This window comes from Papio anubis, chromosome 1 (genome assembly GCF_008728515.1).
Source record: "Papio anubis isolate 15944 chromosome 1, Panubis1.0, whole genome shotgun sequence".
NCBI lineage: Eukaryota > Metazoa > Chordata > Mammalia > Primates > Cercopithecidae > Papio > Papio anubis.
In genome coordinates, this window is record NC_044976.1 from 200,436,842 (window position 1) to 200,458,802 (window position 21,961).

The following is a 21,961-nucleotide window of genomic DNA, read 5'->3' on the forward strand; positions in this document are numbered from 1 at the left end:
GATAGTTTAGCATTTTATCCTCATTTTTAACCTACAAAGTATAATGTTCTCATAAAGTATTTTAATAAATATATTAAGGCTTAAGGTAATTACTGGTTTGAGTGGAGGGTGGTTTGCTTTCTAGCATACTAGTTTACATTCAGAATCTTAAAAATGAAAACATTTGCCATCTTACAGTGAGTTTTACAGAACATTGGCTTGCCCCAGTTTTTTTTTTTTTTTTTTTTTTCACTATTCAACATGTCTTTGTATTATCTTCCTTCCTCTTGTACCTCACAGACAAAGAATGATATAAATTTTTGGTTGAAAAAAGCCAGTTGATTGGGGTGACTAGAAATGTGAACTTTTTCAGTAAAAAGCCTTCACCGAATCACTGGGCAGTTAGTAATGCAGCTTACAAATAAATAAAGCTGAAGCGAAAGGCTTAAAAGCTCATTAAACAGCAAGAAAAGCTGCAGAGCATATTGAGGAAGGGAAGCAGTGAAATCGTGGTTCTAACACATCCCAAACTGGAAGCAAGAACCCTAGCACAAAGAGGATTGGAATACCCTACCATCCACAAGGAAGTAGCTAGCTACAAGCCACCTCACACAAAACACCCACTGAGGCCTTTCACCGAGATCCTCTTGTTATATTCTCACTATGAATCCCCAGCAGGTGCACCTCAATAGAAAGGTGTGGAGGATACTGCTGAGGACCTCTAGGTCACCTAAGCAAAAACTGCTGCCACCAAAGCAGACTGCCACCATGCGTCCGCGGAGAACTCCCTGCCTACAAATGAAACTGGTAGCACTCATCCCCTGTGCCCGAGGACCATCCAAAACGGAGGTGCTTTCTTGCAAGAGAAGCAGCAAATGCTGACAGTGTGCCCAGTACGAAGGGCTTCCCAACAGTCACATCCCTCCCAAGACCCTCTAGATGGACTCCAGAATCCAGTCGCCGCTGGAGAGGGAGGAGACAGGCAGTGACAAGTCCCGAGGAGGGCCTCGGTCCCTCCTGCCGTGCAGGGAGTTCTGCTCCTGGAAATATTCCTCCTCTTCATCGAAGAAGCCGTTCTCCAGAGCATAAGTGCAGTCTGGGCTGGAGGCTGCCTGGCACGCCCCCTTGTATTCCTGAATCGACTCGTAGAGACTGTACAGTTGGCAGAGCAAGGACATGTCCAGCTGGCGGAGACCAACCTTGAGGGAAGGGGTGGGGAGGTAAAAAACAAGAAGTCAGCACTTGAGTTTCATTTCGGTGGAACACTCAGCCGGCAATCTGCGCCTGCCAGCACATTCCTTCCACACGGCGAATGATTCAGAGCATCACTCGGATGCTTTGGATTTCCAGCTTTGAGAACACCTTAATTGTGTTATGCCCACACCTCAGACGTTACTCAATGAGTCCAGGGAGGATCGCATCTGTGGGGCAACTAGGTGAGCCTGCAGAATTTACCCTGGCCCTCCTGAGCGCGCCTGATGAAGCAACAGCATTGCACATTCTAGTGGCCCCACCTGCTTTCACTTTGGACGCCAAGAAACGAGTGTGTCACCTTCTCTCCCAATTAGACTCGGAGAAGACCCACATTGGCCTTCCCTGCTACTGTGTTAGGATCTGAACGATGCAGTCATTCTCAACTCCCAGGGGCAACAGAATGCCCCTTGCCGGCGACAGCAGCTGGCCAATGTGACATCCCCCTGGAGTACCCACCTCTGTGCAGCTCAGTGGTCAGAGGTTACACTGCCTCCCTCTCCTCCAGGCAGGGTCAGTCTTATCCCAGATGGTTCTGGGATCCCTCCCCAGAGTAACTGACTGAGTACGAGAAAGCCCTGGAAGATGAAGGGCTCTACAGTGCCTCCTGAAAACTAGCCCCACAAAAACAAGCAGCAAAAGAACAAGGAACATTTATAAAAGTCATATACTTGTTTATCTTCCAGTTCCTCCCTTCCCCACCACCCATCCCAGAGAAAAGAGCAGGATCAGAACAGGAAATGCATCATTTACACCAATACCAAAGAGAGAACAGTTAAGCCGCTTGGAAATGCAGCATAGAACAGCATCAGCACCTCTTAACCTTTAAAGTGAATGAGAACCACCCAGGGATCTTGTTCAACAAGCAGACTCTGATTCAGTGGGTCTGGTGCCACTGGATGGCTGTGCTTCCACCAAGCCCCTATGGTGATCCCGTGCAATGCTGCTGTTCCACAGACCCTGCTCTGAATGGCAACGGGAAGAAACTCAAGAAGACACCAGGGGACCTGCCTTCAACTTCTTGGCCACTGAGCAAGGCATTTATCACCTTCATCTCAGTGCCTTGGTTGATGGCAAAATGGAACAATAATTTCTCTTATGGAGCTACTAGGGAGATTCAGTATCAATCCATTCAATAAACAGGGCTAATGCCTCCTGGGCTAAAGCACTAAAGATACATGGGTATGTGCATGTAGAAAAGCACACAGAAAGTGTCAGAGGATTTACAGATTTTATAATTACCAAAATGACTCATTTACCTAGCAGTAAGATTTTACACATAAGACAGCAGGGCTTTCACAAAAGGAAGCTGAGGCCTGGTAAAAAGTGTTCATCTTGTAAACAGATTGGGTGTTAAATTCCAGGTTTATTCTTCAAATCCTCCAACTACTCTAAATTGCCAAGTGAACACTGGCTGTCTCTCTCCTACGGCCTGAATAAACCATAAAAATCAGAACTATGTTTTATTACATAGCATACACACACACACACACACACACACACACATTTAGAGATGGGGTCTTGCTTTGTCAACCAGGCTGGAGTGCGGTGGTATGACCATATAGCTCACTGCCACCTCAAACTCCTGGGCTCAAGGGATCCTCCTGCCTCAACTTCCCAAGCTGCTGGGACTACAGGTGCATACCACCATCCCTGGCTAATTTTTTGAAGAAATTCTTTGTAGAGATGGGGTCTTGCCATCTTGCCCAGGCTGGTCTCAAACTCCTGGGCTCAAGTGATTTGCCCTGGCCTCCCAAAGTGCTGGTATTACAGGCGTGAGCCACTGTGCCCAGCCTTCAGAACACCTTTCGCTAAGACACTCGAGAAGACTTCCAGATAGAGAGGTGGGTTCTGTTGTTACCACAACTACTCATGACACTAGAATTTCTAAACTTTCTTAGGAAGAGACCTCAGTCACAGGTCAGGAGCGTGGTCTCCAGGCCCAGCTTTGCCATCCTCTGTGGCTTGGTTGAGGTCCCGACCCTCTGCCAGCCTATAAAATGGGGGATTTGGGCTGGCTCATCTATGGCTAGCTCAAACACTTTGTGACCCTATATAAACTGTTGCTTCTCTGTCCTAAATGAACTGCAAGCAAAAGAGAGACAGTTTCCAGGGCTGTACTCAGAGGGCAAACTTCATTCAATGGCATCTCAAAAACATACCTTGAATAGGCAAGCAATGGGCAACTTAAGAGATGCCCAGGCCACCACACCCTAGGGCAGACACCACTGCTTGCTTTTTTTCTTGATTAGAGTTCGATAGGATGTGTGTCTGTCAAGAGGGAGGGAAACGGCACATCTGTCATTTGTGTTTTAAAAATTATCCATAGTTTGGGAATTTTCTATTGAAAAAAGGAGAGACAGGGAAAGAAAGAAGGAAGAAAGGAAGGAAGGGAGAGAGGGAGGGAAAGAAAAGTCAGTTAGTTTAGGAATTTTCTATTGAAAAAATAAATAAACAACACAAAAAGTACCCAGATGATACTGATGCCCAGTTCCAGCAAAGAACCAGTGATCTTGACACAAATATCTTTCTGATTTTCCCGAGCCACTTATATTTATTATCCTGTAAGTTTGGAATTTCAGGCCAGCCAAGCAGAAGAGCACGGAATTAAAAGTGCAGGCTCGGAACCTGCTTACCTCCCTGCCTGGGTTCAGATCTTGGCTCCGCCACTCACCAGCTGAGAAACCGTGGATAAATTGCTCAGCTACTAAAAAAAAAAAAATCAATAGCCTCTATTCTCATTGTTGTTATTATTTCCACGGTTTCTCTTCCACTCTGCTAGCGGGCAGACTCGCCTCAGGAAGGAGCCGTAGGTGCAGCCAGGCTCTGAAAACAGAAGCGCCCCGTCCCACTGTGTTCCTCCCGCTCCTCTCCCAATCCAGCACTGAGGTGGTACATGAGAAGGAGCCAGATGGTCACCTTCACTCAGAAGACAGCCAGCACAGTCAGGCAGGGTGACAACGTGCCAGTGACACTGCCTCGTGAGGAAGGGGAAACTCTCAATTAGGAAAGGACTTGGGATATCTTACCTCAAACCCCAAAAGGAGGACCTTCCAAACCAGTGCGCTCCTCTCCAAACCAATACAATTATTTTATACCAAGTCAAAGCCTCCCAGCCTGGAGGCCCCACAGAGCGCCTGATGCTGGGTGTGATGGCTGGGCATCCAAACAGATCTAGTTTCATTCTTTCCTAACTACCCTTTAATCTGAAGGTCATTTACTTTCCACCACCCCTATGCCCTAAAACAAAACCCAACCCTGTCTTCTCTCCAAGCTAAATATCTCAGGCTCTTCCACTATTTTCATTATGACCTCTTGCCCACTAACCACCCGTGGCCTTTCCTCTAGACTTGCTCCTGTCTTCCAGGATTCCTCTGCAGAATTGCATCTGGATACCATCAACATGCCCCAGGAGTCTGACTCGGCCAGCTCTGACGTCCCTATCTTTTCTAGGATTTAATAAAAGAAATATTAACTTTAATCAAGAAAGCCATGTCCTCTTGGGGGTCACATCAGTACGTGCTCAAAAATCATGGAAGAAGTTCATCTGGAATCCTAGACCTACTTCCCTGCTGAGCCCCTCTGACACCAGCAGAGTGGGTAAATCCAAGACTCAGTTTCTCACCCCAGGAATGAATCACTGAAAAACACCTAAGTAGCAGTAGGCACCCTGGTATCAGAGCAGGTCTGATTTTCTCCTTCCTAGGATGGTTTGAGGTCGGCCCAGGTAAACACAGGAGCTTGAACGCTTCTAGGTTTCAAAGGCTCTGACTCTCCCATGACTCCATTCCAGCCAGACACCTGGCTCCAGGCTTTTCTCCTGACAGTGCCATTTCCAAGTTATTCCCAGGCCCACCGAGGTGACGCACCCGGCAAGGAGTCGAAAGCAAAGAGGATCTCTCCCTGGACACTTCTGCACTGTAGCACCCAGATGACTCACAAAGCTGCCTTGTCATCAGGTGGAACACTGGCCTCGAAAGGAATTCTGACCCGCCTAGGAATACAGCGCAGCCCCGCACACACCTATTACCCAACCCAACACATGGCAAAAGTTCAGACGGATTTAACAAGGATTAGACGCACACACATACATATGCACGCGCACACACACGCCTACACACGTCCCAGCCTCTCAATGCCACTGCCTTCAGGCACCAGACTAAACTTCCTGATTTACCAGAAATCCTCTAAATCAGCTCGGAGGACATGAGGTAAGTCGCTGCACAGTAAACCAAGACTTCCTAGCCCGGGCCCCTCTTCCTCAGCTGTGGCGGTTTACACAGCAACACTTACGTTTTCTAGAGGGAGGCGGAAGATCCGTAGCCAGCACTCCACCATCTGGTCTGACTGTTCTTCAGGCTTATGCCCTTGACTCCCAACCTGCACAGCCCAGACTGTCCCCCACTACACCCCCATCCCCACTGCATCTGTCAATGCTCCTCAACCACCCGCCCTGTACCTGATTCCCTCCACTCTTCAGACTGTGATTGGTTCAGCCAGTTCGTTCACCCCTTCCCCTCGCCCTCTCCATCTGTCTTAGGGCATTTACTCCTCTTTCTGTGATCAGTGTGCACACGGGTCTTCTCTCTCCTGACACGGGACAAGCTCCATGAAGGCAAACACCATTTCCCTTTTGGATCTCTCAGTACCCAGCCCAGAAACTTACAGAGCAGACAGGCAGATATTTGGTGAATCAGTGACAACGCCTGGCTGCAGAGATCTCCGACACCCTCCCAGAGAACACGTAGCTGCAGAAGTGGCCTGGCAGTGGGGTGGTGCTGGCACCCACAGATCTCCGGCTGCATCCCTCAGGCAGTCACAGAGGTGCAGGCTGAATGGGCAGCCGCCGAGTGCCCTGCACACCACCAGGTGTCCCCGTGGGAAGCACCAGACTACAGAGTCCTCGCGTGCCTCCCACCACATTGAGGGCCAAAGACACCCAACCAAGTTTCCTCCAGGAGCGCTCTTCAGAGAGCAGACCTGGCGGTCAATCTCTCTACGCCGAAGGCATGTGGGTCTTGGTTGCAGGAAGGGGAGAGAGTGACCATCCAAAAGGACTTGATTGTAAGACAAGGTTAAGTCACCATGAACAAGAACCTCTCACCCTTCCAGAAAAAGGAGTGGCTGGGGAGCCACCGTGCAAGCCACCCTCGGAGCAGAAGCAGCCTGCATCTAATGGTGCGTTCCGCATGTCGTGGGAGGACGGCTAGTCTCCACATTCACAGCTGGATTCAGAAAATACAGCTCTCTTTTGAAAGCACACGTTTTGAAAATGCAGACAGGCTCATTTAAGAAAAACACGGAATGCTCAAACCCTGCAATTTGTGGTCCTTTATTCTCTACTTTAAATTCAAGAACAATCAGCAGCTTCCATGGCTGTAAACTGCGAGTGCAGGTCCTTCCGCTCTCTGTGCAGGCTTCCTGCTTCCTTCCTGATCATTCAATCCTCTTCTCCCATGCCCAGAGCTCCCCTCCACCCCTCCCGCAACACACGCAGGTGGCCCCGCAAGCCACAGCATTCCCAACAATGGGACCAAACAAGCCCAAACCACCCTTGAAACTGCTTCCTTTCACTTGGAATTTTCAAAACAGTAGGCTCCACATACAAATACACTTCAGACAGGGCGGTGGCTCCCAGCTGGGTGTTAGGTCACTGAAAGCCTCTGAATGTCTCTGGAGGCTGCATGGGAGAGAGAGTTCTTCCTAACTTAAAGAAAGGACAATAGAAACATGACCACTAGGAAACAAGGCTTAAAAGATGAGAGGAACCTTTCAAAGGAAATTTGTGTCGATTTAAACCAAAACATCATGAAAAATGTTAAGTTTTTTTAGAAACCAAAAAACCGGCAGGTGCAGATTATAGGCTCACGCCTGTAATTCCATCACTTTGGGAGCCTGAGGCAGGAGGATCTGCTTGAGCCCAGGAGTTCCAGGCCAGCCTGGGCAAGATGACAAGACCCTCATTTCTACAAAAATATTTTAAAATTTGCCTGGGCATGGTGGTACATGCCTGTGGTCCCAGCTACTTGGGAGGCTGAGGTGGGAGGATCACTTGAGTCCAGGAAGTTGAGGCTGCAGTGAGCTGTGATCGCACCACTGCATTCCAATCTGGGCAACAGAGCAAGACCCTATCTCAAAAGAAAAGAAAAGAAAGGAAAAGAAAAGAGATGACAAAGGCCTTTGCCTAAGACCATCTAGTCAGTGGCAGAGTGACACCAGGTCTGCAGGACTCTGAAACGGGTGCTTTGACCATCACCCTGCACTGCCTATGCAGGGAAGATGAAGAGAGAGGCCCCAGACTCAGCAGTGGTATCGCAGGCTGCTTGGATCACAGGCAATTTTTATTTCTGGCTTTTCTGAATTTTCTAAGTTTTCTATTATGAAAATGTATTAACAATGAGAAAACTTTCAGTTATCTTTTAGAAACACAATGAATGAGTAAGCATATACAGATGGCTCACAAATTTATTTTAAAGACTTGGTAAATGCCCCAAATCTAATCACAATGTCTAGTTTATATCTACAAGCCTGGGCTGTAATTGAAGAAAGCAGAGATCTAATCGATTATAACCTGATTTCTGATAAAGGATGTGTTGACTGAAGGATGCTGCCCTTCATACTGCTTAGAAAAAGCCAAAGAGAGACTTCATCAGTGTTGATGCAGTTGGAGACGGCCTATGAGCTCAGCTACCCAGCTTGACAGAAACACCCTGAAGGACTCTCAGCTTCCTGGTGGGTTCCAGCTCTGTGCTCACTAAACAGCTTCTGATGACGTGGTCTCCTATGTAGCCTTCTCCTCCCAATGGGCAGAAACACACTCATGTCATTTGGTCAGCTTCATCCCCTGTTAATATTTCAGACCTGCCAAGCTGAGGACTAGACTCTAAAGAGCCATCAGGATTCAGACACAGAAGATAAACCAGATTGCATGACTGTGCCTCCAGATTAAGCCCCATTAAACCCAAAGCACATCCCACCTCTACACTTTTCAGGAAACTCCTCTACCAGGTAAAGCGGTTTGGGTTGGATTTTCTGCTAACTTACAAGTGAGGGCATCCACATTGACACGGAGCCAGTTCTGCAATTTAACAATTCTCAGAAGGACATTCTTGTTTATCTCTAACCTAAACTAACATTTGTACAAACTAAGCCCATTTCCGCTTGTTCTGTCCTGGGAACAGATGAAGAAAAGCAATTGATCATTTTCTTTAAGAAATGTCTTCGTACATTCTTTTTTTTTTTTTCTGATTGTAAAAATAAACACTCTAATTGTATTCTAATTGTATTAAAAATTCAAATGGTTCATAATCATATGAACCAGTTCTCCTTAATTCCCTGTTATAAAACAGCAGACCTCAAATGTTTTGGTCTCCAAACACTCTTAAAAATTACTGAAGGTCCCAAAGAGCTTTGGTTTATGTGGGTTATACCTATGAATATTTACATTACTAGAAATTAAAACTGAGAAATTAAAACTGAGTCAGGCATGGTGGCTTACACCTGTAATTCCAGCACTTTGGGAGGCCAAGACAGGTGGAGCACTTGACCCCAGGAGTTCAAGACCAGCCTGGACAACATGGTAAAACTCTATCTCCACAAAAAATACAAAAATCAGCTGGGTATGGAGGCATTTGCCTGTGGTCCCAGCTACTCGGGAGGCTGAGGTGGGAGGATCACCTGAGCCTAGGAGGCAGAGGCTACAGTGAGCCAAGATCTTGTCATTGCACTCCAGCCTGGGCAACAGAGTGAGGTTCTGTCTCAATAATAATAATAATAATAATAAGAAGAAGAAGAAGAAGAAGAAGAAGAAGAAGAAGAAGAAGAAGAAGAAGCCCATTACATGTTAACACAAATAATATTTTCATAAATCTTTTTACATGTCTGGCTTATCTGGTTCTGCGTTTGGTCCTTTGTGACGTGCTGTTTTGGTTGAAGTAAACGAAGAAAATCTGGCCTCACACAGCTGTATAACTGGGAAAGGAAGGAGTATTTCGATAGCCTTTTCAGACAATCGTGGATATTCCTCTTTGCTACTGCCCTTTAGTTGATTGTTGTTTAGTGTGGAATTTGGAACTATACCAATGAAATGTTCACACTCTATTACATTAAAACCCATCAGTCTTGCACTTTGAATGGATCTTTTAATATCAAGCGTTAGTCATATGAAAAAGGTGGAAAATGGATTCAATAAATTATGCAGGATCTTCCAAATGTTGGTACATTTTCTTACACAATAACCAAAAAGTCACATGTGTCAATATCACCATCATATAATTATGGACCCTCTGAAAGAATCTCGGGGGCCCCTAGGGGTCCCCAGACCACACTTTGAAACTGTGGTTCTTCAGATATCCACTTGTAGTAGTTTAGCATATATTCCTCAAGGCACTATGCACACCCATATGGTTTCTTCTCTACTGTTACCACATACACAAAGTCAGGTAAATACTGTTTTGTAACTTTACACTGTGAACATCTTTCTATATACATATATAGTTACCATATTCTTTTCAACAACTGTACAGTATTCTATCACTATTATTTAAAAAAATCCTGCAATACGCATCCATGTACAAGTGCTGTTATCCACTTGTGTGGATGCTTCTTTAAGATATACTTGTGAATATGAAATTGTGGGGGACAAGGAGGACAAGAGGAGAAGAATGCCCGAGGCGCATTTCCAATCCTCCCCAATCCCGGGCCTCAGATCCAAAGCAATGGGAAAATGTAATGGGAAGAAAGATATTTACCAACAAAGTGATTCAATTTGGACTACTATTCATCACAAAATGATTTTATGTTTGTATTGGTATAAAAAAAGTCAATAATTGGCTTTAGCTGTATGAAGATTTAACAGTCATACTGCAAACATTTTACATCGCTTTTGTGACCTAAGTTACACATATCTTAAAACTATATTGCAATTCTGCTTTGCTATTTAATACAAGGCCATTTTGGAGTTTTTAAAAAATGCAATTACAGGGTCAAAAGACAGGCATACATATTCAATTTCAGAGGTATTACCAAACTGCGCTCAAAAAAACCCTGCAGCACTTTAGGCCCACCCCACCCCCCAGCAATGCATGAGAAGGTTTACTTCTCCAAACCCTCACTGTGACAGGATCATGCTTTTCTATCTTCATCGGTCTTAGAGGTACAACATGATACCTTATTGTCTTAATGCACACATCTGTGGTTATAAGGGATGTTAAACACCTTGCCACTTCTCTTTTAACAGCGTTTAACTTGGATATTTTATATCCAATTTTAATTGCAACTGAGAGTCCCAAAGAGCTTTTGTTTATGTGAGTTATACCTGTCAATATTTACCTTATTGGAAATGAAAGCTGAGAAACTTTATTAATCCATTTAGGTGAACCAAGTCACCGACCTAAGAATACACTCACTTTCACGTGCATCTCAGTCACCTTATTCCTCAGCCTAGGCTCTCCTGGCTGGGACAGGCCTGGGGTTCCCCAACAATTACCCCCTGACTAGAGAGCCCTGGGCAGAGGACAGAGGCCCTCCTTTCTCCCCAGATCCCTCCTCTGGTCAAAGATGGTGCCTCCCTCCCGAATCCTTGAGACTCAGAAAGCGCACACCTGCAAAACTAGGCCAGCTGATGGCTGTCAGGGCCAATCAAGGAAGTGAACAGAGAGTGCCCACCAAAACGGGAAAGGCCACATGTCTTAATGAATTTCTGTAGACTTCTAAAGCAGGCTAAAGGTTTTTCTGTCTCCAGAGTTCCTGGGAGACGGTGACCATCTGTGTTAAGTGTCTGTGGGGAACGAGCCACAGGAAGCCACGGGCAGCCTTTACGAATCCTGTCTAATCATCACTTCCAAACATCAGGAGCGTGTGGGCAAAGGCCAAGGCGGCCAGGAGGCCAGGGCTCCATATGGGGAATGACATTGGCAAGGGGGGCAAATATCTGAGCAGCCAGCCTCGGGGCTCGCTTCCTGAGCATGGAGTCTGTGGTCTGTCTGGTTTCCTCCACGGGATTACGAAAAGCTTGGTTTTTCAAAGTTGGGGGTAAAGTTTCCATGGAGTTCCTGCAGCCAATCCCAGGGCAAAACTGTGAAACTTCCATCTGCAGCTTGGTGGGAGTGAACTGCAACGGGGGCATGGTCCCCTTCTTGAACCCTCCCTAAACATCCTTGCCCACCTGGTCTCAGGGGACTACAGCCGTGTCGGTGAGACCAGGACCCAGAGCAGGGGAGGCACCAGTGTCTGCCAGGCACAGAAATGCCGGGCCTACAGCTCACTTGAGGCTATCTGCAGATGAAGAGGTGCCCACACTGCCAATTATTGGGGCACATTTACATTTACACTGAACAGATGCATACCTTTAAACAAAAGGGAAAAAAGGAGAAGAGTTGTAAGATACTTGTGAGTTACGAAAAATATCAATTTATAGTACTTTACAGGTAGGTACTGTAATAAAGCAAAGTTTAAAGTGGTATTAAAAAAAAAACTTTCAATCCTTCATATCTTCAAATCTTGGGACGAGAACTCTAACCTCACTTGGAGATAGCACCAAGTGAACAAAGCCAGGCAGCGACCCACACACTGCCCTTACTGTCCCCCACCTCACACCAAAGACATGGGCAAGCTTTCATACACACAGACCATTAGATATTCTTTTTTTAGGTTTTGCTTTTATAGGGTGGATACTGGGATGGGGTCAGGAAAAGTACAGGGTAGCAGTGGCTTGAAAATCTTAATAACTGCTGCAGACAGCCTAATTTTTGATGAACTGAGCCCAAGAATAGCAAACTTGTACCCTTCTTCCTTTCCTGCTTCCCATTCTCTGCATTCAAGGAATTCACAGCAACTAGGTATAGCTGTGAAGTCCTTGGGGACACCAAGCATATTGCTTGGTGACAGGCCCCGCACCTGTGCCCAAAAGTTATGACAGAGCAAATTTCTTCTATAGGCACCAGAAAGAACCACAGGGGCATGAGGGGTAAAGAATATTGCCAGCCAGGCGCGGTGGCTCACGCCTGTAATCCCATGGGAGGTCGAGGCGGGCGGATCAAGACCATCCCGGCTAACACGGTGAAACACCGTCTCTAATAAAAATACAAAAAATTAGCCAGGTGTGGTGGCGGGCGCCTGTGGTCCCAGCTACTCGGGAGGCTGAGGCAGGAGAATGGCGTGAACCCGGGAGGCGGAGCTTGCAGTGAGCCGAGATCGCGCCACTACACTCCAGCCTGGGCGACAGAGCGAGGCTCCATCTCAAAAAAAGAAAGAAAGAATACTGCCATGGCCAAAAGGACCCTTTATGGCATTTAATTCTCATTTTCCCAATAAGAGATTTTAGCCCAAAAAAGTGAAGTGGCTTATCAGAACTATATCACACAGTTTATTAACACCAAATTCGAGCTTTTGATCCCTGATTCATGTGCTTCTCTAGTCTTAAAGGGCTTGCTAAAAATGTGGATTCCTGCCAAGCACAGTGGCTCACGCCTGTAATCCCAGCACTTTGGGAGGCTGAGGCGGGCAGATCACCTGAGGTCAGGAGTTCGAGACCAGCCTCACCAACATGGAGAAACCCGTCTCCACTAAAAATTCATAAAGAGCTGGGTGTGGTGGCGCGTGTCTGTAATCCCAGCTACTCAGGAGGCTAAGGTAGGAGAATCACTTGAACTCGGGAGGCAGAGGTTGCAGTGAGCCGAGATCGCGTCATTGTACTCCAGCCCTCCAGCCGGGGCAACAAGAACGAAACTCTGTCTCAAAAAAAAAAAAAAAAAGGCAGATTCCTTCTCTCAGCTTCTGATTCTACTAGAATGTGCCCCTGAAATCTGCATTTGGGCCAGCAGCCTAGGAGATTCTGGAGCTGGCAGTCCATCCTTTGGGGATCGCTGTGTTAGACTATGCTAGTGGAAAGACCAGTGAAAACAGACAGTATTAAAGGCTGCTGGACATTCCCAATCTCCTCTGACCAATGCCAATCAAGAATGCTGCACTGGGAGCGAATCCTCTTATTCCAAATGGCACTTCGTAGCCTGACTCAATCACAGCCTCTTAAAGACTGAAACTTCCTCTGTAAGACACTGGTTTCACATTAAGGATAAGGACTGTACTCCACTGGGGTGTCAGCTATTCCAGCTAATGAGCTGGAATCCAGTTCACTGGACAAACTCATTAGGCATTTAGTTGTTTCAACTAAAATGTAGGAAAGCTAATTGTTACTGGTTTCACAAATTCAACTTCTTTTTTTCTTAGGTTCTATTCTTTACACAGCATTGCAATTTGGGAATTCAAAAGTTTTGTGTGGATGACTTCCCACTCTGCACAGGTGGGAGACCAAAATAACTGATAGTTTAAAGAAAAAAAATGAGGCAAAGAGATTCCAAATCAAAGCTACTGGACCTTGCTGCTGACCATGGGAGCAGCTGAACCCACGAATCCCCAGTTCCTCAAAGCTCTCCTGCCCCTAGGGCTGAGGGTCTTTGTGTCTCTACACTCTAGTGTGACTTCTGGTTACCTGTAAGGCTGATGATCTAACCTCGCACAGGTGCTGGGAAGGGCAGTCTATGTAGAAATCTATGCAAGGACTGGTGTGTGCCAGGGGTCCCAGCTGACACCCAGTCAAGGACATCATTCAACCACATGCAAATATTTTAAAGGCCAACCAAGATCTAGTTAGCCAAGCTAGCCATCAGTTTAGCAGATAAAAAAAATCTTTCAAATTGTGGGACCCTTGAGGGCAAAGTATTTTTAAATAGAAGGGGGTCTGCTGTAGATATCTACTACATTACCCCTTGCTCCATTTTTGCAAACTGTCCTTTCTTTAGAGAATCCCCAGAGTCTGATTCCATCCACATGCTCACACCATCTTATTAAAATACAATCCTGTCCTTGTCACTGTGGGCTGGCCCAGGCTGGCCAGGCCACCCAAGCTAGGCCAACTGGCATCCTTCCACAGTATTTGCAAACTGCAACTAAGCAGCATGGCCAAAATTGAGGGGGGCCACTGTTAGCGGCCAGGTTCCAAAATGGAGGAAAGAAACAAAACAGAGGAGGAGGGGAAGAGAAGACCTCAGCGGACTTCCTGGGTTCCCCATAAGCCCTGGTTCTAGTCTGTCTCTGTATACATCCAGCCTACAAGATTCTCCTTTTGCAAAAGCTAGTTCAGACTAAGTTTCTATTACTAATATACAGTCTTTGGTCATGAAAAATGAAAACTAGTCCAAACTAAAGCAATTCTTTTTCTGTAAAGACGCCCACATCTACCAGGTGTGATAAGCCCCTTAACATCTAGATATTTCCTATTCACCCTTAAAGCGTCCACAGCACTTTCTATCTAACATACACCCAGTAATCATCTCTTAAACATGATCTAAAAATATTCTCTGATGTAAAAATCATCATCATCAACTTTTTCAAAGGGACTTTTTTGGTGTATAGAGCAGTAACTATCTGTGTGACCCTTGAAGCTTTCCAAATGGGCCCTTCTGGGGGGGGGGGACGAGGACTTACGAGTAGTGCAAAATTTCACAAGGGTTACTAGAACAGGAGGTGTTGAAACTTGGAGCTGAAACCACAACTCTCCAAGCAGAGGAGGGCACCAGCAGTCATGGGACAGACGCTTCTCAGCCCTGGACTCCAGCTCTCCCAGGTTCCACCCTCGGCATCCTAATGGCCTCTCCTCTCATTGAGACTGTATTACTCCCTCAGCTCCAACCATCTCTTCCACCAGTTATCTCCAGCCCAAAACCTCTCTTCCAGCTTCCAGCTCCACATTCTGAAATGTTTAACATGCTTTTCAGCTGATGTGATGACAAATTACTTTCCTCCCTAAAGCAACCACTCCTCCTGACTCCCCAAATGCTACAATGAACCCCACTTCACCAGTGATTATTAAGCTTCAAAACCCTGCTTACTGCCATACAGTGGTATACGACACACTCACTGAAGTCATTATATCTTGACTGGGAAAATATTTGCAATGTGCGGCCCAAAAAGCAAACCAAAATATACATGATCAATGTGTTGTATGTATGTGTGTGTGTGCGTGTGTGAGTGCGTGCGTGTGCACAGACAGCAGACTGCAATGGTTAAATAGGGCTTTGGAGCCAAACAGACCTGGTACGGTCTGTGACCTTAAGGGAGTTCAACTCTCAGCATCCCATTCTTTAATATAAAACAGACTTTGAGTATCTATCTCATGGAGAATTTATACAATTAAATAAGATACTATATGGAAAGCACTTACATTGCACCTAACAGAAGATATCCCAAAATATTAAAAGTGATTATTTCTTTTTTTTTTTTTTTTGAGACAGAGTCTCGCTTAGTCGCCCAGGCTGGAGTGCAGTGGCGCGATCTCGGCTCACTGCAAGCTCCGCCTCCCGGGTTCACGCCATTCTCCTGCCTCAGCCTCCCGAGTAGCTGGGACTACAGGCGCCCGCCGCCTCGCCCGGCTAGTTTTTTGTATTTTTAGTAGAGACGGGGTTTCACCGTGTTAGCCAGGATGGTCTCGATCTCCTGACCTCGTGATCCGCCCGCCTCGGCCTCCCAAAGTGCTGGGATTACAGGCGTGAGCCACCGCGCCTGGCCTAAAAGTGATTATTTCTAGGTGCTAGCACTGTAATTTTTAATTTTTTGCTTGGCTGCATTTTGCATAAAAAAGCTTAAGTTATCTTTGATCCCCTTTTCATCATCTTCTCTGACTCAGTAATTCCTCCAGCTTCTGGTTCAGAAAAGTGTCTTCCACATGAGTCTTGTTTCACATTAGCAAGGCCCTGCCCTGTTGGGGACTCCATCACCTCTCCCATGAACACCTCTCATCTTCCCATTGAGCCTCCAAAGTCCAGCTCTCCCTCCTGCACCCTGCTGTAGAATTCATTTCTTCAAAGTCCAACAGGGATAGTACCATTCTCCTGCTGAACACCCATCCTTGCTACTCAGCTTCCCAGAGTCCAGTTGGTCAACCTGCCCAGCCCCTTCCTGCTCACATTTCAAACTGGGGCACTCCCATTTCAAACTGGGGAACTCCCAGTTCCAGCTCCGCAGCTGCCTTCCTGGTGCCTTTTTCCCTTGTTGAAATTCTTTCACCTTCTGAGGTCTTCCACACCACCCTGCTCTCTGTCCCTGCTAGAAGTTGTCCCTCTTTCTATGCTTGCTTTAAAAAATAAAAATAAATAAAAATTAAGGCATTTATCACTTTCTGCCATGACATCTAGTTATGTCTCCTGCCAGAGTAGACCTCAGGCCTTCAACTTACACCGATCAACACAAACTATTCTGCAGACATCTCAGAAATGAACTCCCAGTTCTTATTTTGCAAGGCCTCCCCAGAGGGAGTCTCAGCTTGAGTTGTCCACTCAGACCCCGTGGTCAGTAAATCAACGAAAAAGTTGAAAGATTCTCTGGGCAACTTTAAAGGCCTTGTGACATTTCTTGAAAGGAACTTGTCAAGGCCTGCAGCCATACCTTATCTTTATCTCAGCTAAATACCAGGCAGACCAAAGATGGCTGTTTATTTTTCTTGTGCTTCAAATAGGCTTACAGAGAGCTCTGGTCCAAGGCGTAATTATACGGATGTGGTTGTGCTTCAGTCACACCAGAAGGGACCTGGAAAAATACTTTTGGGAATAGCACGTTGACTCCCAAGCCACCATAGCAAGACTCCAGAGCATGTTTATAAACCACAGCCTCACAACAGGAGTGGCCCTGAGGTTTTTCTGTCTCTTGCTCAAGTATGGAACTTAAATAATCAAAGATGATCTTCCTACTTCACCCCCGTGGTTCTGCTATGTCCAAGTTCAGACTGTAAACACACTACGTGTAGATTTATCTAATTAAAATGCAGTCCACCAGCTGTGTGATGCTTATGTCAATGAATGTTTTTTAATAAATTAAAAACGGTTGGCTTGGAATTTAAGTGGTTCTGTAAGAAGCTTAGAAAATCTTTTCAGTGAGAATTGGAAATCACTTCAATGCCAGCTACAGAGTAGGAAGACAATATCTCTTTGATTAAAAGTGTTAAGGCTGCTTTCTGAATTCAATTAAGTCTTAGTTTTCAGAACAGATAATGCTCCTGAAAAAAAAGTATGCATACTCTGAATTTTTCTAAACAATATCTTAAATGCACTAGATGCATATTTAAAAGATTCCTGTAACAATTTTTTTTTTTTTTTTGGCAAATTTAGTTTTGGGAAAAGGCAGCCTTCCTAATGTTAGATTTCCGTAATAATTTACCCATAGGGAAAAGAGACAACCTGGACGAGGTGAATGGAAAGGGAGGCTTTTAAAAGGAGGGGATTGGGAGGAGGTGATGGGGGCCAGTAACATGGCAGAAAAGAGGAAAAGTTTTTGTTTTCTTCTTGTCTGGCCTATGCCTGGCCGAGAAAGCTGGGGAAAGACTCGCTGTTGCCTAAACCCCTGCCCTTGTCCTACTTTTAGCGTCACCCTAAATCATGTGTGTTCTGGTCCACAAACAGCTAATGTACTTCCCAAGCACAGAGAAACACTGAGCCCACGGTTTGGAGCTCAGACACAAGGCGCAGAACTCACATGGACAGCACCCAGACCGGGAGGACAGCCACCTCCCACCTTTCTCAAGTGGGTTTGGGCAATCAGCTTCTAGGGGCTGAGGGACCGGGCCGCCTCCCTCGCCCGGGGTGCGCGTCCGCTTTCACAGCCATCTGTGAGCCGGGGCCATCCCGCGGTAATCGGATCATGGACGCGCGGCCTGGGGCGCCGGGGAGGGGGCCGGGCTGTTCCAATCTGCTGTCCACACTGGCGACGGACAAAAGCTGTCCTCTTCGTGGTAGGAAAACGCAATTGCGTTAACCCGTTGGGCCGCTGTGAAAGCCTTTCCCCCACCGGAAAGGTCTGTTTCACTCGGGGAGGGGTGACAAGGCCGCCCCCGCCCCCGCCCCCGCCCCCAGGCCAGGCGCGAACCCCGCACTGCGCTTCCGGGCGCCCAGGTTTCCGAGCCAGCGGGGCCGGACTGAGGGCGCCGGGCGTAAGAAACCCGCTCTCTGCGCGGGGGCCTCTCCCGCGGGGGGGCCCAATCGTGGGCACGGGGCGCGCGAGAAAAAGGGGGGTCGTTGGGAGAACGGCGCCGCAGCCGGGGGCCGAGGAGCCCGAAAAGGCGGGTGGGCACCGGGACTTCCGGACAGAGCGCGGTCCCCGCGAACTTTCCCGGGACTGCGAGTCCGACCGGGAGGAGCCCCCGCTCGCGGAGCCCCACTCACCATCTCCTTGCGGAGTAGCGCCAGAGCGGCGTCCAGGTTGGGAGGCTTGGCGGGCGGCGCTGCCGCCCGGGCCCCGCCGCCGCCCGCGCCCCCGCGGCTCAGCTCGTCCTGGATGCGCGACTTCTGCGCGTACAGCCGCTCCAGGTGCCGCCAGCCCCCAGACGCGCCGCCGCCCGACGCCGAGTGCAGCAGCCCACTCAGGCTCTTGGGCAGCGGGGGCAGCCCGTCCACCCGCAGCCCCCGGACCGCGCCGTTGCCCGTGGCCCCGGGCGCCGCCCGGGCCCCACTCATCGCGCCGCGGCCCGGCCACGCGCCCGCCCCGCTGCCCCAACCCAAGGCTCCCCCCGGCCCGCCCCCTTCCCGGCGGTGCCCCGCCCACTTCCCCTCCCTCGCCACGCCCCTCACGGGCCCCGCCCCCTCTCCTCGAGGCCTCCGCGCGGGCCCCGGGTCCGGGTGGCGTCCGCGTCCAGCAGCCGGGCTCGCCTCCACCTGTGTGTCCCTCTACCTCTGTGCCCCTCCAAAGCTTTAATTAATCTCCAACTCCACGTGCCTACCCTCTAACCCCCCGACTCACCTCCAGCCCCGTCACCACTGTGCCACTCCCTAGCTCCGAACCCACTCACCACCCCCGCGACCCCTAGCTTTCCGGTTCACCCCCCACCTGTCCCCACCTCCTCTGTGCCAACCCCCAGCTTCCCGGCTCACCCCAGCTCCGCCCCCACGCCCTCTGTGCCACCCCCAGCTCACTGGCTCACCCTCAGCTCCGAACCCACTGATCCCCACCCCATGTTTCCGGCTCACCCCCATCTCTGTCCCCACCTCCTCTGTGCCACCCCCGCAGCTCACTGGCTCACCCCCAGCCCCGCCTCCACTCCCTCTGTGCCACCCCTCAACGCCCCCTCACCTCCAGCCCGGCTCCAGACTCCCCCCTCACCTGCCAGCGCTCCTCAGCTCCTAGCCTCACCGAGCCCTGCCCTGCCCAGGGGGTGGCCCAGCTTCAGATTGCACGAAGCAGGCTGTTTCAGGGGGTGGGGGTACCGAGGCTCTGGCTCGCAACCGGCGGGACGTCGAGGGGAGGAGGCTTGGCTCTAGTCCCAGGACCCCCGGCCCTCCCCGAGGGCGGAATCCAGCCCGCTTCCTGCTACTTCCCACTCGCCGCCGGGAGGGCTGGGGGCCCCAGACCGGGGCAGGTCGCTCCTTGCCGCCGGGAGCGCTGTCCTCAGCACGGCCTTGTGCAGCAGTACCCGCGGCAGTCAGCAAGAACGCCAGGCCCACTTTTGAAACTTCAAAGCACTAGTAAACATGCCTTTCATTCTGGCCATGAACACAAGAGTCAACTCTAAGTGGAAATGTTAGGAAATCAGAGAAAGGGATTAAATCTCGGAAACTATCCATCAACTCAGGAAAAAAAAAAAACCACGTCGCACACCTCAGAGGAAAAGAGAAAAGAGAGGCTCTGCCCCTCCCAGGAAAAGTAAAAATGACAGGCAGTTATAACCAGATTAGAGATAGAAAAGATCAAGAAGTAAAGGCTACAGCCCAACCGCAGATTAAAAACTAATGCAGTGTATAGATTGGATAACTTTAATGCCCTTTCATTATTGGCTTTAATTATAAAGGGATTTAATTTTCTAAATACATTCAAGGGGATCAAAATTACAAAGTGTTCTCGGCGCTTCAGACACCCAACGTAAAAGAGCCCTGCACTTTGGATTGTTTTGTACCCTTTAATCTACCACCTCCCAGAGCCCACCCCAGAAGCAGTGTCTTTGAAATTGGCACAATATTCTCCCTGGATGGTTGCAACTGGGTAAGACTGATATGAAGAAGCTTTAGTGCAGGTGGTGTGATTGACAGCACCCAGGCTTCCCACCCCACCCACTGCCCAGAATTTTCCGCCTCTTCACTGTGCCTCACCTCCCACTAATTACCTAGTCACATTTCTGGATGTCAGGTATTTATTCATTCACTTATGTAAACGGTGGGTGTCTTCAGAAGAGTGACCAGTCTGCCTGTGTGGGAGTAAGGGAAAGGAAGGGGTGGGAAGCATTTTGACATTTGGTTCACACCTTAGCAGGAATTTCTTTTCTTTTTTTTTTTTGTTTTGTTTTGAGACAGAGTCTCCCTCTGTCTCTCAAACTGGAGTGCAGTGGCCCGATCTCGGCTCACTGCAACCTCTGCCTCCAGGGTTCAAGCAATTCTCCTGTCTCCGCCTCCCAAGTAACTGGAATTACAGGCACAAGCCACCACGCCCGACCAATTTTTGTATTTTTAGTAGAAATGGGGTTTCACAGTGTTGGCAAGGCTGGTCTCAAACTCCCGACCTCAGGTGATCCACCCACCTCGGCCTCCCAAAGTGCTGGGATTACAGGTGTGAGCCACTGCGCCCAGCCTGCATGAATTTCTTTAATTTCATTGGTCACGTTGCAGTCTTGCCTGCAGTAATCACTCAAGGTAGGTGATAGGAGGTTCAGCTATGTGATGGTGAAATAAGAAAAGAAATCACTTTGAAGTATCGTGGCACTGAAATCATTTTAAAGCACATACATCAGAGAATTATGGATTGCAGAAGGAAAAGAAGGTTAGGGTCAGCAAGACAGCAGCATGAGGTCTGTGGTGTCAGGACTCGAGAAAAGAGACATAACTTAGACAATGCCAACCTTACCATTTTTTTTTTCTTTTTTGAGACGGAGTCTCACTCTGTCACCCAAGCTGGAGTGCAGTGGTACGATCTTGGCTCACTGCAAGCTCTGCCTCCAGGTTCAAGCAGTTTTCCTGCCTCAGCCTCCCAAGTAGCTGGGATTACAGGCGCCTGCCACCACACCCAGCTAATTTTTGTATTTTTAGTAGAGACGGGGTTTCACCATCTTGGCCAGGCTGGTCTTGAACTCCTGACCTTGTGATCTACCCGCCTTGGCCTCCCAAAGTGCTGGGCTTACAAACATGAGCCACCATGCCTGGCCAGCCTTACCATTTTAAAGGCAGGCTCTGCGTTCTGGCCTATACTCAGTGAGGTGAGCATATTGAAATCAGTATCAACAAATAACATCCCGGGGTGAGGAGAAGTTTCTACAGAATTTCTGTGGTGCTAGTGAAGACATTATTTGTATAAACCTGAAACTATTATGCAACAAATATTTTGACATCCTTGGGGAGTGTTAGTGTCTGTTTATTCAAATGCCAATATAAAGTAGCTTTTAAAGTTCATGCTTATAATGGGAGAGAAGTAATAAATAACTTCGGATAATGTGTTTTTTTGCGTTAAGCCACTGAAACATTACCTTAGTCCATTTAGGCTGCTATAACAAAACACCTGAGACTGGATAATGTATAAAGAACAGAAATGTATTGCTCACAGTTTTGGAGGCTGAAAGTCCAAGATCAAGGCACCAGCTGCTGTGGTGTCTGCTGAGAGCTCATTCCTCATAGATTTCACCTTCTGGGTGTCCTCACATTGCAGAAGGGGCCAGGGAGCGCCCTCAAGCCTCTTTTACAAGGGCACCGATTCTGTTGATGAGGGC

General features: G+C 48.1%; 1 protein-coding gene across 1 annotated transcript; it reads right to left on the reverse strand.

Moving 5' to 3' along the window:
* On the reverse strand, window positions 1–18,768 carry FAM89A (family with sequence similarity 89 member A). Its single transcript, XM_003893771.4, has 2 exons — window positions 18,441–18,768; window positions 1–1,178 (listed from the first exon to the last, which is right to left on the reverse strand). Exons 1-2 carry the CDS (start codon window positions 18,729–18,731, stop codon window positions 915–917), a joined length of 555 nt encoding a protein of 184 aa, XP_003893820.1. The 5' UTR covers window positions 18,732–18,768; the 3' UTR covers window positions 1–914.
* Between the last annotated feature and the right edge of the window lie 3,193 nt (window positions 18,769–21,961).

What these genes read in the sequence shown, in the direction of transcription:
- FAM89A (XM_003893771.4), bottom strand. Translation starts at nt 18,731, where the DNA reads ATGAGTGGGGCCCGGGCGGCGCCCGGGGCCACGGGCAACGGCGCGGTC. An exon ending in CGCTACTCCGCAAGGAGATG is followed by an intron (nt 1,179 to 18,440) that starts GTGAGTGGGGCT and finishes CCTTCCCTCAAG; the next exon opens with GTTGGTCTCCGCCAGCTGGA.